Source organism: Vidua chalybeata, chromosome 5 (genome assembly GCF_026979565.1).
Source record: "Vidua chalybeata isolate OUT-0048 chromosome 5, bVidCha1 merged haplotype, whole genome shotgun sequence".
Taxonomy (NCBI): domain Eukaryota; kingdom Metazoa; phylum Chordata; class Aves; order Passeriformes; family Viduidae; genus Vidua; species Vidua chalybeata.
The window spans coordinates 691296-704387 of record NC_071534.1 but is presented as its reverse complement, the minus strand read 5'-3'; the positions used below and the strand labels follow the sequence as shown (position 1 = coordinate 704387).

At 42.3% G+C, this 13092-nt stretch overlaps 1 protein-coding gene across 2 annotated transcripts in view; it reads right to left on the bottom strand.

Moving 5' to 3' along the window:
• PTPRO (protein tyrosine phosphatase receptor type O) overlaps nt 1-13092 on the bottom strand; it is a 139131-nt gene that overhangs the window by 38341 nt on the left and 87698 nt on the right. For both annotated transcript variants that reach the window (XM_053944128.1, XM_053944129.1), the window contains exons 4-9: nt 12178-12330; nt 10163-10609; nt 9610-9771; nt 6803-7002; nt 4386-4506; nt 2257-2450 (exon numbers count right to left, since the gene is read on the bottom strand). In XM_053944128.1, coding sequence (XP_053800103.1) covers nt 2257-2450; nt 4386-4506; nt 6803-7002; nt 9610-9771; nt 10163-10609; nt 12178-12330 — 1277 coding nt within the window. The remainder of the gene's footprint in view (nt 1-2256; nt 2451-4385; nt 4507-6802; nt 7003-9609; nt 9772-10162; nt 10610-12177; nt 12331-13092) is intronic.

The following is a 13092-nucleotide window of genomic DNA, read 5'->3' as shown; positions in this document are numbered from 1 at the left end:
GCTCCCATTCCTTCCTTCAGTGGAAACCTCTGAAATTTGGCCTTTCAATTTACTAAAAAATCTGTGTGGGGGGGAGCAAACACGGCTGTGATGGCTCTGCTGCTCATCCACGCCCACCTGGTTGCAGGTTTGTCCACCACGGGCATCTCAAAGGATTTCCAGGGTGGTTAAAACCATTGACACAGAGCAATCTTCCAGCACAGTTCCAGAGTGATGAAGGCAAAATCTTCAACTGGAAAATGTAGGTGTTTCTAGTTTGATTAAATGGGCTTTGAGGATAAATTAGAATCTATGCTTTTGTCTCAGATATTGTCACTTTAAAAGATGTATTTTTTCCCAATTTTCCAAGTGTATTTCACTTTCTCCTATCATTTATTATAAATGGAATAGGAATTAAACATAAATGACTTATGAGACATAAATTATATATGTAAATATAAATGAGATATAAATGAAGTCTAAAAAGCAATATGTTTTATATTATAGTATTGCATGTAATATTTAACTTAAAACTCTAATTCTTCCACTGACAGCGCAGAACATTTAAGATATTGATGTTTAGATGAAAAGCCTCTTGATGTTTTTAAAATTCAAAATAAAAGCAAATTGAAAGTAACAAACAACTTCAACAATATAGAAATTACTATTTTTACAGATCTCTGTTGTTTGCAGTGGCCTTTTTTCTCCAGATACTACAAGACAATATAGGTGGTGTGATCTGTTCTTTTCATGATTTTTGGAAGAAGTTGTGTCCACATGGACACCAAATCCTTTAAAATGATTGGACTTCTTCTGACATGCCCCTGGTGTCATATTGGAAATACCAACATTGCCTTGACAATTTTCAAGTAACTTGCAGAGCACAAATGAATGAAGCAACTAAACAGAGTGAAAAGACAAATCCAGTTCCAAATCCAGTTCTTATCAAATGTTAACCCTCCAGGAAACAATGCTTGATTATTTCATGCTGTTGGAGACATTGATTTTTGATTCTTCTCATTGTTGCTCCAGAATACTCCACTCAGAGGTGTTGGCAGGGATCAGTGGGATTCTGAGCACCATTAGAGGACCCAACCAAAAGTTCACCGGTCCCTACCTGTGCATTAAATGCCACAACAGAATAACAGGGAAACATTCTTTTCCTAATTCAGGATTAGTCTTTAAAGTTATCCTTGAAGAGATGCTCACTTCAGCTGCCATACAGCACTGCTGCATTTCAGATTGAAATCCAGACCAGGCAATTCCAGCTTGGCTTCCCTGAGCAGGATTGGCAACAGTAAGGGACAACATCATCTCCTTTTCTAATGAACCACATTAACTCTGCATGATAGCTTTATTTCTTGGATCACTTAGATCACTCAGCTATTAATCTATTTGTGCTGAGTCATGATTACAAGATATTAATTACCAGTTTGGTAAGTTATTTTTGTTTTTAATTTCCCTGGAGATTTATGTGTTAGATTTATAGTCACATACCCAATTACAGTAAAGCTGCTGGTGCCAAAATGACTCCACAAATGGTATTATGCAAATCAATTACAGTAAATCACTCTGGCTCTCACCAGCAGCAGAAGTTATTGCTATCTTTTCTTGCATACTCATAACTTTCTTGAACAACTAATTTCAGCTGGAATTACCTTCTCTAGCTCTACAGCAAAGTCTGAATAAAATCTTTGCACCTTCTCCAGGAAATAATGGAAAACAGGAGGAAAATTTCACTTTATATCTGCAAGGACACACGTGAATATGTGTGAGCTTGTTCTTACAGAGACCAGAGTTCACCTAGTTAAAACCCTGGCCTAAGATTTGGCAGCTTCAGAAACATGAAGGCTTTTTTTCATAAAAACCAGAGGTAAGCCTTCCACATGGCACACTGAGAGACCAGCCTGCAAGCCCCAAATCCATACTATCAATATTAATTATGTAGATGAGCCTTTGCACTACACCCCCTGAGGAGATGATGGAACTTTTAAAGCCTTGACTGACAAACTGACCCAAAAAAAAAAAAAAAAAAAAAGCTAATCTCCTGTCTCATTGCTCTGCTTAAAATTTAGCATGGTTCAGCTGGCAGTGCCTTACTTTAGAACAGAAAATGCCTCCAGCACCCTTGGCCATTTTCTCTGCTTTGCTGGGAAAAAAAAAAAAAAGTGCCAGGCTTAAAGGCATATATATACATATTCATGGGGAAAAGGCTGGGAAAAACAAGTGCCACAAGGTGCCAGGCAGGGGAAAGCAAGGCAGGAATGGTCACTTTACCACTGAGGCAGTCAGGGAGACGGTTGCTGCTATTTCATAGTAGGTTGTCCACTCCGAGGTCATGGTTGATGGGTTGAAGTAAAACATTTCCACCACGTATTTCCTGAACACCCCAAGGAAAGGTCTGTTCCAGCTCAGAACCACAGCAGTAGGTCCCAAAGGGTAAAGTGTCAGGTCCTTTATTCCTGTGGGCACTATAAAGCACAAGTTATGGTTAGCAACGTGCATGTGTCATCAGTTGCACTTTATTTTAAAATTATACCTTTCCTCAATCAAGTTCTACCTATTTCTGGTTTTCTCACCACTCTAATCCTCAAGAACTTCCTGGTCACAAGCAGTTGAATACCATTTTTTAAGCATTTGTTCTCCAGTTCCAAACTACTTTTTCAGCAGTGGCTACAGAGCAATTTCTGTTGGCTGCTTAGCTTGAGATAAAGTACACGTGTCGATTTCTCATAAATGGAGGGCTCTATTCTGCTCTGAAAATCAGGATGCTTAGGAGACATTTCAAGGTGCTCAAAAACAAAAGCATCAAAAGCCAGAGCACTGTAAGAAAGGAAAGTTTTCATCTCTGGCCCTCCCTCCCTGGGGAACACAAAGGTTCTGCCATGTATTGCTATTCTTGCCTCGCAGTGACACTGAGAAAGAGTCGAGTGATTTGAAGAATGTCACTGTAAGGGTCAGCTTCTGCAGCCTGTATGGTCTGGAAAGCAATTGTTCTTCATGGCTTCACTGAGGCTACTTAAACAAGGACCTAGAGCTGACATTTGGCAGCGCTGCAGAGCCCCAGCCATTGCACCCCGGGTCAGAGCCCAGAGCAGCAGCCCGGTTATTTCAGCCCGTGCCAGCACATGGCTGCCTGTACCTTCATAAATCATGTACCATGTCTTTGCTTTGCTTCCTCTGAACTGCTAAGAAACGTGAAAATGAGCCTTAGGATAGCGTGCGGAGAATGGAACACTTTTTTATTTATTTTGCATTTTATTTTATTTGAGTTTCGTTCGTTGTTAGCCACCACTGGTAAGTTCACAGAACAATTTCTTTTTCAGTTCTATTATTTTAGTATCAGATTCAATACACTGTTATGAAATGAAAACTCATGCAACTGTTGTTCTACTGCATAAAAACAGCCCCTTTATAATATGAAAGTTACGAGATGTTCTATTTAGAAACTGATTGCCATTTTCAGTTTTGTAAGAAACTTTCATGGTTGTAAGGCCATAAAAAAAGTAGAGAAAATGAAGGAACTTATTTACTTTGGATATACATGATTTTACTTTTACAAATAAAAGAAGAATTTTTCAGATTTTTGAATTACAGTGAGAAAGAAGATCAAAAGCATTTGTGAAACTGTCCAATGATAGAAATTTTAACATTAAAGTATATATAAATATTTACTTACTAATTTTTCCTTTCCTGAAATATAGCATACTTCACAAATTTTTGTTCAGACCAAATTTATGAAAATATATAAGAAGATTGACTAGAATGAAAAGGCTCTCACCATAATCACTAGGCCACATATTGCCTTATATTTAAGGATTAAATTCTTAACAGGATAACATTTTTTTCTGTTTTGCTTTCTTCCCTACATCACAGAGAGGAAGCAGCATTAAAAATACTGAAGATCTCTAAGATCCAGCCACCTGCTGTCCCACTGAGCAGACTTTTTGTCAAAAGGAGAAGCTGGGTGACACAGGTTGAATATTTCGCTGGAAATGCAACTCTGTACCCTGACCTCTTTCTCTTTTCCCTCCCTCTACTTAATGCATTTTAAGTGGTAATCTTAACAAAATAAATTACACCGAAACTAAAAGTTACTGAATTCTGTCCTAAATGACCCTTTGCAGGAGCCTGGTGGAATCCTAAACTACAGGTATGGGGGCAGCAGCTCTGCCTGTTGGACATAAAACCACATTCTTGAAGATGTTAGTGTCAGTCTCAGAGGGTTCTTCTCATTTCCAAATCCCAAAGCAGAGAACACTGAGATACACTCTTAAACTTGAGAAAATCAAGGCATGGTCTACAGGACTTAATGAACATACTACACATATTAAAAAAAAAAACAAACCTACAAAAAAACCCTAAAAATAAATGAATGCATTTCAGTCAGTAGGTTCAGGGGTTACCAATGGAAAATGTGACAGGATCAGAGGGAGGTCCAACCAATGGTCCTTTCCGTAGGTAAACCACAACTTGGTACTGGGCACCAGGAACAAGATTTTCAATGAGGCTGCTGCTTGAATTCACCTAGGAGGAGAGCAACTCATCAGACATGAAGCATTTACTTGATTAATGAAAGAATATTGAGACTGTACTTGAATGGCTCCAGTTACAAAAGGCATGAATCCAAACACACTGGCAGCAAGAACTTCATTCCTTAACCCCACGTGGCAAAACTGCAGAAGTGGTCAGGACTGACCTCACAAATGATCTGACTCAGAGAATTGCACTTGCTTGGCTGCATAAGGTCAGCTACCTCACTGCAGACCCACTCTCTCCTACTGCCAGAGTTCATTACAATATCCAGGCTACATTAGTCATTTCCAGGTGGGTTATTCTGGCTGGAGTATTTAGACCAGGTGTTTTCAATTAGAGCCTGAGGCTTTCCATCCATCACTGATGCAGCTCTGTGAGCTGAAGGCAGCGTTTTGGGGAAGCTGTCCTCTGACTGCATCTACTGAGCGACTCCACAGTGAAATCAGAGAGGAAATATTCTCTGTCACCTCCCCTCCACAGCACTACAAACTGTAACTAAGGGGCATTGTGATTTTTCCTTTCAGTTTGAAAACGCCACCGTTAAAATTTCTGCTGTGCCACACCAGGCTTCAGTCAGAGCTGGAGGCAGAATTCCTGACCAAGCAATTCCTGGTCTGATACAACAGGAGAGCTCATCTCCTGAAGACTCCACCAACAGCAAATGAGCATAGCAGCTTTGAGGAAAAGCTCACATCCTTTCTAGAGCTGCAGGCTGGCATTTCCTACTAATATTTTCTTCACAACCTTCTCAAAGTCTGCACGGCAGCCACCTCTGCGCTGGTGGCTTACTGCAATGCACATGAGTGCATCACTGCCAAGCACAGATTTAGTGAGGAACAGAATTTGTCTTTACCAGCTGCTCTGGAAAGATAAATCACTTTTAAATCATGCACCATGTTAGAAATGGGTAGAACTCTGCACTGAATTTTGCTCTTTTCAGCTCATGGAGAACTCAAACCAACAGCAATTAACATTTCCAGGTATAGAAAGTTAATAAAATTTGATACAAATATGTATAATGACAGAAAGAAACAAGTAACTGTATTTAGACTTTCTGACCTACTTGTAGTAAATACACATGTACTTTTACAGATACCTTGTTTATTCACAGAGTAGGTACTTTTTTTCGAGTTTGTAGATGAATCCTACATGTAGATGAATCCTAAATGTTAGTTTGTAGATGTAGTATTTGTGGAAATTATGAATGTGAATGTTTGTGATCTGTGTTTATAATCACCTACTGTACTTTGCTTCCCATTTAAATGACTGCACTTCTAAGAAATACAGGTAACAATGAGACAACAATCTGATTCTGAAAGACAGTTCTCAAATTGTCACCACAAGACACTTCCAAGCATTTAAATTCACAGCCATTCTTGAACTGAAACTCAAAAGTTCTACAGAGATTAATTTTACAAGGCACTTTAAGGGTGACAAATTCTCAGTATTAATTCACTGGCAGGGCTGATCGTGAGGCTGAAGGAAATGATTTACAAGGATGCCAGCAGTCCCTCCATTCCCGTGGGTGGGCCGAGGGTGCAGCAGGGCAGCTCTGCAGTCCTTTGCAGACTCCTCCATCACTAGAAGAGTGTCTGGCTCAGGGAGCCAGACAGAAGCCATGGCCCTGCTCAGAAAAAGGCTGTAGCAGCACCTTGGGGAGGTTGCTGAGATGTGGGCTAAAATCTTCCTAATTGAAGCCACGTGCCACTGACCTATCATAGGCACGGAGTCTGCACTCACTAAGGGTTTCAAGTAGCAGAAAACTGTCAGCTTTTGGGGTTCAGGACTCTTGATGGCTATAAACACATCCCATAAAGGACTTGTCCATACAAATCCCTGGTGGTCTGAATTGCTGTTTGTTTCCCAGAGCTGACACCTTTTCCTGTGGATGAAAAGACAAGCTGGCTTCTGATCATCTCAAGACTTCCAGAAAATTTACAGTCAGGTTCTGCGCTCAAATGCGGGACAGCTAAGAAATAATTTATGCCACTTTGATGATAACCATGCACGTGAGCACTTCACTGGCTACAGAAGCACTGCAGCACATGCTGAGCGAGGTCACAGCAGAAACAGCACTTGCACAGCCCTGTGGTGTACTGCACATTCTCACTCCTGACCGCTGTGCTCTCCCCTCCACTCAGCACCAGCCCAGTCCCTCCCTCTGGGCTGCAGAAGGAGCAGCTGCCACTGTCCCCTGCAGCCTGAGAGAGCCCTGGGGCGCAGGGATTCTACACAGCAGCGTGATTCTTTCACTGGATTGGAGAATGCTCCAGCTTCTGCTCCTTACCTCGGTGCAGTAGTGTTTCTCAAGCCTTTGGCTTTCCTTTTGCTTCTGGCAGGTGAGGGAGAGCACAGACACGATGGTGCTGTTGCCAGCGCTCTCGTGCGGCGCCGTCCAGGACGTCAGGGCAGTCGTGGAGCTCAGCACCGTCACGGTCACATGCTGGGGCTTCTCAGTGAGCTCCTCTATCCACTCACCCGTGGGGCCTGGGACACGGCCCAAAAGCACAGGTCAGCAAGCCACTCCATCCATTCCAGGCACACATGCTAAAACACTTCTTTCAGGGAATTGTTTACAGCTGCACTGGCGGCTGTCCACCCCCACAGCTCCCAGGCAGCAGAAGTGGCAGCCCCTGGGAAAACCTGCAGCAGAGCCCAGGACAAGAGAAAGGTGCCTGTCTGAAAATGCAGCTGGCAGTATTCGCTGCTGCTTACCAGAAACCACCCAGCAGGATCAGATTTGCTCCAAGGGAATGCCTAAAAGCACTGGCAGCCAAAAACGTACAGATCATTGACCAATATTAAAGGATAAGCACGCAGATTTTTTTCACCTCTCCACATACTAACACACCCTGCAAGTGCACCACAGCCTCAAAGCATGAAAATCAAATTCACAGAGGTCACCACAGAGAACAATCTCATTCTTTTTGGAGCACTTGGTTGAGAACACAGCTTTAAATATAGATAAAAGAACAGTTTGGAAAATAACTTCAGCTAGACTTGGTCAAAATTTTGTGTTTCATGAAAACAGCCTGTTTTTCTTGTCACTTTTAAACGATACTTGTGACCTCTCTCTCCTTGACATTCTTCCTCCGTGCAGCTCTAGTGGTAATTTACATTTATTGATGAAATAAAACAAATGCCAGAGCAAGAATGTGGTTTAAGATCAGCCTATAAGATTTGACTGCTGACTGGATGTAACAAAGATATGTAACACCAGCCAGTAATTTGACAGGATGATTCACCAGCCAAGCATTACAAGGAAAATATAAGACTGACCCTGTGGGCAAAAGACCCACAGCCACTCAGGTAAAAAAAAGAGGAATTTGATCATTAGATTATTCTCTGGAGACAGAGGACGTACATGTAGCTCTCACTATGCAGAAACTGTTTCAGCATTGGCATTTAGGCAGCAGAGATGCCTCATGTCATCACCCCGAGTTGTAGTCCCCACACAAAAACCCTACTTGATCAGACTCAGAAAGAGGAATGGAAAAGTAATTTCAACCTAAGAGCATTTGCTCATATCTCCAGTTTGGCATTCTATCAGAGATACATATAAAATCTATCTAAAATACTAAGGACCTTCCATTTGACAGACTAAGACAACTGCCAAGAACCCTGATTTTGTTGTAAAAGCCTGCAAAACTAAGTGACAAAACCCAAAAAACCAAAGGTTCTTACATGTTACATGTAAAATGAAAATATCCTTGCCTTCCTGTGACACCTCAATACTTCATCCACAATGAGATTAAGGTTCATCCTTAATCTAGCCATCCACACCACTATACTTTGGGTTAACGTGTTCTCATTTCTCTCAGGTCCACAGTTAGCATGGTGGACACTTTAAGCATTAAATACTGCTTAATGAAAATAAAATATGTCACACCTTGCAAAATAGAACAACATTTGGTATTAATAGCAATGCTACATATATCTTTATCTACTTTGATGCTTTTCAAATAATGAAGCTGTCCTAAACTATTCCTAAAGAAAAGCTGTAGACAGTGAAATTACAACAGCAGAGACCCTCTCTCTCATGTGCTGCTTTCTGGATGTTTTCCAATTATTGTTTCTTCTAACTATAAATTTGTTAAAAAATGGGAGTAATAATGGAATTGGTGCATTCAGTCCAGCATTATAATAAATTCAAGTTAAATACCTAGTATTTGTAAATGTTATGAGCTACTAAAGGCACAATTTTTATTCATAATATACTGAAGTGCTTGACTACATTTCCTTTTAATAGGATTTTTTCTGCCAGCTTTGGCTACTGTGTCTTGTGTCAGCATTCATGGTTTGGGAAGGCATTATTTTTTCACATGCAAAATTGTGCAGTGCTACAAGTATTCCCCTGTCTCATTCTATGGGTATTCTGCAGGGTATATCTATTTCCTTTTGCAGAAAAAGCTACAAAGGTGACCACAGCCATTAGAAGGAAAATGATCTGAATTCACCAACACCTGTCTCACAGTCATGGTATTCGTTTACACAGTAGTGTATTATTACTGTCTTTTACTAAATCTCCAGTTAAGAAAGTCTGGGATTCTACAGGGAAATAATAAATTACTTTTTCTCTTTTGAATTTAGCAGGCTGAACCACTTCATCTACTGTAATTTGCTCTGTGTTCTCTCAGAGACCATTCAATTTCAGAGTTCAGTGTTTAATTGTGCAGTTCCCACACCCTCAGCCCGTGCTGCCCTTCATCCCTAACGCTGTACATACTCCAGGAGTAGGAAAGTTAAATATTTCCAAAGCTCTCTTTAACCACCAAATTAATTCTTGGAATTAAGGCCTCACTGTGAGAGATGCAGAAGGGAAACTCACTTCACTTCTGGACACTGACAATGACTCCACCACATCACTTGCTTTCAGTTCTTCAGACTGCCAGGATGGCACAGCCAAGGCCCATCCAGGCAGGTTGCAATACATTAACATATTTGCCCTATATATGCTTCTCTGGCACAGGGAATTCCAGAAGACCAGACCCTTGTGATCCACCAGCAGGTGCCAGAAAGACCACAGTGGTCAAACTCTGTACATTACAGCTCTGTTGCTCAGGGAGAAAAAGATGAGTTTGATGAGATACTTACTGATGTAAAAGCTAAGTGTTTTTGCTGATTGACTTCCCCGAACTTCACAGGAGCCAGAGGAGCTGAATGTTGTTACAGACAATTTGTATTTTCCCGGTTCTTTCAGTTCAGCAACAAATTTGTGAGTGTCCTCACTCACTGTCAAAAATTCTGTGGAGTTCTCTAAATCAGGAGGGAAAAAAAAAAAAGCGTGGATTAATTGAAATTTGAAAGGTTCCAGTCACCAAGAGAATTATTTACATCAGAAATGCTAATCTTGTTTCAGCTGTGGGATTAAAAGGTATCCAAAAGGACTTTATTCAAACAGTGTGGCAATATGTACACCAGTATAAATCTTGTTTAACAAAAGAGAGCTGCAAACTGCAGTTTACTCCTCCTCCCTTACTTTTATGCTGCCCAGCCAAAAGTAGATGCTGCTCAATGCAAAAACTCCTCAAGAAATACTCAGGATTTAACAAAGCCCAGGTCTAGATAATGAATAATTCGTAGAGGAGACAACCAGCAATGGAATTACAGAAAAGGAGGATGAGAAGGGCGCAAGGCTCTGCTTTACCTTCCCTTTCAATATTGATGTGGAACCCATCAAAGGCAGTAGGGGGCTTTGGGGGCAGCCAGGTCAGCACCATCTGCACGGGAAGGAAGGGAGGGGGCTCTGCTGTGGGTCCGCCGGCCGTGCTGGCATCACTGGCTTCAGAATCCCTGGAAGCTGCACTGAGCAGCCCCTCCTCCCCCTCGGAGGACTCGGCCTCGCTGGACCACCAGGCGGGCTGCGAGCCGGCTCCGCGCTCGGTGCCGCTGGGGAGCTCCTCCAGCCAGGCTGCGGAGGAGTTGGCTGCCGGGCTGGCAGTGGGGCTGCCCCAAGGATGGCTGCCTTTCTCTCTCCTCACGATCTCCTGCGGTCCCAGGAAGGATTCTTCCGCGAAATTCCCGCTCTGCTCTTCCCAGTTGTTTCTGTTGATTGGTACGATCTGAACGGAAATGTTTCGGGGTGGGTAAGGAACTAAAAGAGAAGCAAGGGACAGTCTTTTAATGGGTATGTTCTGTGCACCTTTAAGTGTATTAATTGCCCAGACAAATAGCAGGGATTGTTTGAAATCTCCTTACTAAAATCCTCCCTTCTTTTACCTGTTCTTAAGCATATAGCAGAAGTGACTGAGGTGGGATCAAGGTGAGTATGAATTCACAGCATAATCACAGTTAAAGAATGCCAGGAAGTAAAGTAGATGTGAAGCCACAGTTAATCAAACTTCAGTGCTATTATAACAGCATGGCTACTCTAGTATAAATTTTTTACAGTGAATCTTTATTGTGTCTTTCAGGAAGTTCTTTATCATGAAGAAAGAGCCCACCTCTGCAGAAATGAATTGAAACATATGCAAAACAAATATATGGCATAGCTCATCTTTACAAAACATAACCTTCACTTTGCTGTAGGGCTTTGCATATGCTTTTAGCAGCCACCTTTTCACAAGCCTTAAACATCAGTTTAAATTTTAATATTTGTGAAAGCTTGATCTTAACATTTGGGTCTCTGCAAGACAAGATTCTGGCACGCAAAGAAGTTACTTCAGCTGATGCCAGGAGGTGAACACACAGCGTTTTGTCTGTCTCACTGTAATTGCTTGTCTGCCTCTCCTTACACACTCTAAGTGTGAGTATCCTCTGCAAATAATTTTGCCTGGCACCTTTTAAGCTGGCAATTTACAGCACACTAATTTGTTCAGCTCCCATCCCAGCCACAGCCACTAGTAGAAAACCAGACTCTACATTCTCGTCGCAGTTCATGTGAAAAATGAGGCATGGGAGGGCAGCAGGAAAAAAAAAAAGTGATCCTGCTGGTTGTGGTTCAATACCTCAACAACTGTATTTAGGATCTTCAGGACAGAACTCAGCTGGCATCAGTTGGCTTAGTTCTGTCCAAGGTAATGGAGCAACACCAGTGCATTCATCTGAAGATTTGGCCTTTTGATTTTATCACTGGTACATTTCACTTTGGGCCCTGATAAACGTCTGCGGTCCAAGAGATTAACAAAAAAGTTTTGGGCACCATCCCAGGACCAAATTAAATTAGTTCTGGACCCTGAACAAATGCAATTTTCAGCCTTTGCAACATTGCTGTCTTGGAAATTAAAAGTTCATGCTTCAGGGCACAGAGTGGCCGCCAGGTCGGGCGGCTGTGACGTTCTTCTCCGTGATGGAAGAGTGCACAGTGAGGAAGGTCTTCTCGAGCACTTCAGCTGTGATTCACTGCACACAGAGACAGATCAATAGTCTGCTCAGTGCAGCTATTCCTGTGGCATCATAATTCATTCCTAGCACAAGGCCTGGGATACCTCACGTGAAGCAGAAGTTATTTTCTAAGAAGCAATCCTTATAACAGAAACACAAATTTCCCTCTGCACTGTTTGCACGCTCGAGCCTATGGAACAGCCACAACATCCTCCTCCCGTGCTCCCAGGACTGCTCCCACCCAGACCCTGCTCTCTGTGGGATCAATCCCCTCCCCACAGCAGCAAGAAAAGCAGCAATACAGACTTGGAAGAAACGGTGTGTAAGAATTTTCTTCACCTGTTCTGTGCTGTTTGGGCTCGTGCTGGACCCCACTGTATTCCACGAGGGTGCTCTTGTTGAAGGTTGCTTCTGACACCAGCTGAAATGTGATGTTACTGTAGCATATCCCTGGCAGCCAGTGATTGAAAACTGTTTTACCTTTAAAGAAATCTGCAGAAGGTTTAAAGGAAAAAGAAGAAAGGAAAACAAAAAAGCGGATAATGCATCAAACGTTCACTTTCTGATAACGTGACTGCACATGGTGAATGGGCAATGTTTTAGATGTTTAAACATTTTTCAGCCTGCTCTGAGACATGAAATTGTAATAATTCAGTTTGCCAACACTTTTCCTGGCTGTCAAAGCCACTTTGCCACCAGAAAAAAGAAAGACTGAAAAAAAAAAAAAAAAGGGGCCCAGCGCAAGAAACATGAGCTGCTTTTCACTGGCAAGGGAACTGAATGTGGCAACCTGCTCCACATGCCACTGAATATCTCAAAGAGCATCTGACAGCTCCTGCAGACCTTTAACTGCTGCACGCAAAGCCTCTTTGGTCTTCTGCTGACTGAGGCCCAGCCCCTGTGGGAGATGTTCAAGGAGCAGCCGCCTGCAGTCCAGTGCTGCTGGGGGCTCAGCTCACCTCCACCACGCTGAGGTGAGAGGGCTGAAGAGAACTTGCTCAGGGCTATCTGCCTGTGTGCAAGCTGATTAGCGAATCTCCTAATTGGAGCTGACTCTTTTATTTATCAGCAGCTTTAGTGCTACAGCCCCCGGAACCATCTACTGGCTGTGGAAGAGACAAATTACTGCTGGCATCCCTTTTGTTCTCTGCAAAGAGGTCACCTGTATGTTCTGCCACGATCCAGACTTTGTCCTTCCTAACTTCTGGCACTTTACAGCAGTGAAAAGAGGATTTCTAGCCCCACTTTGCATTA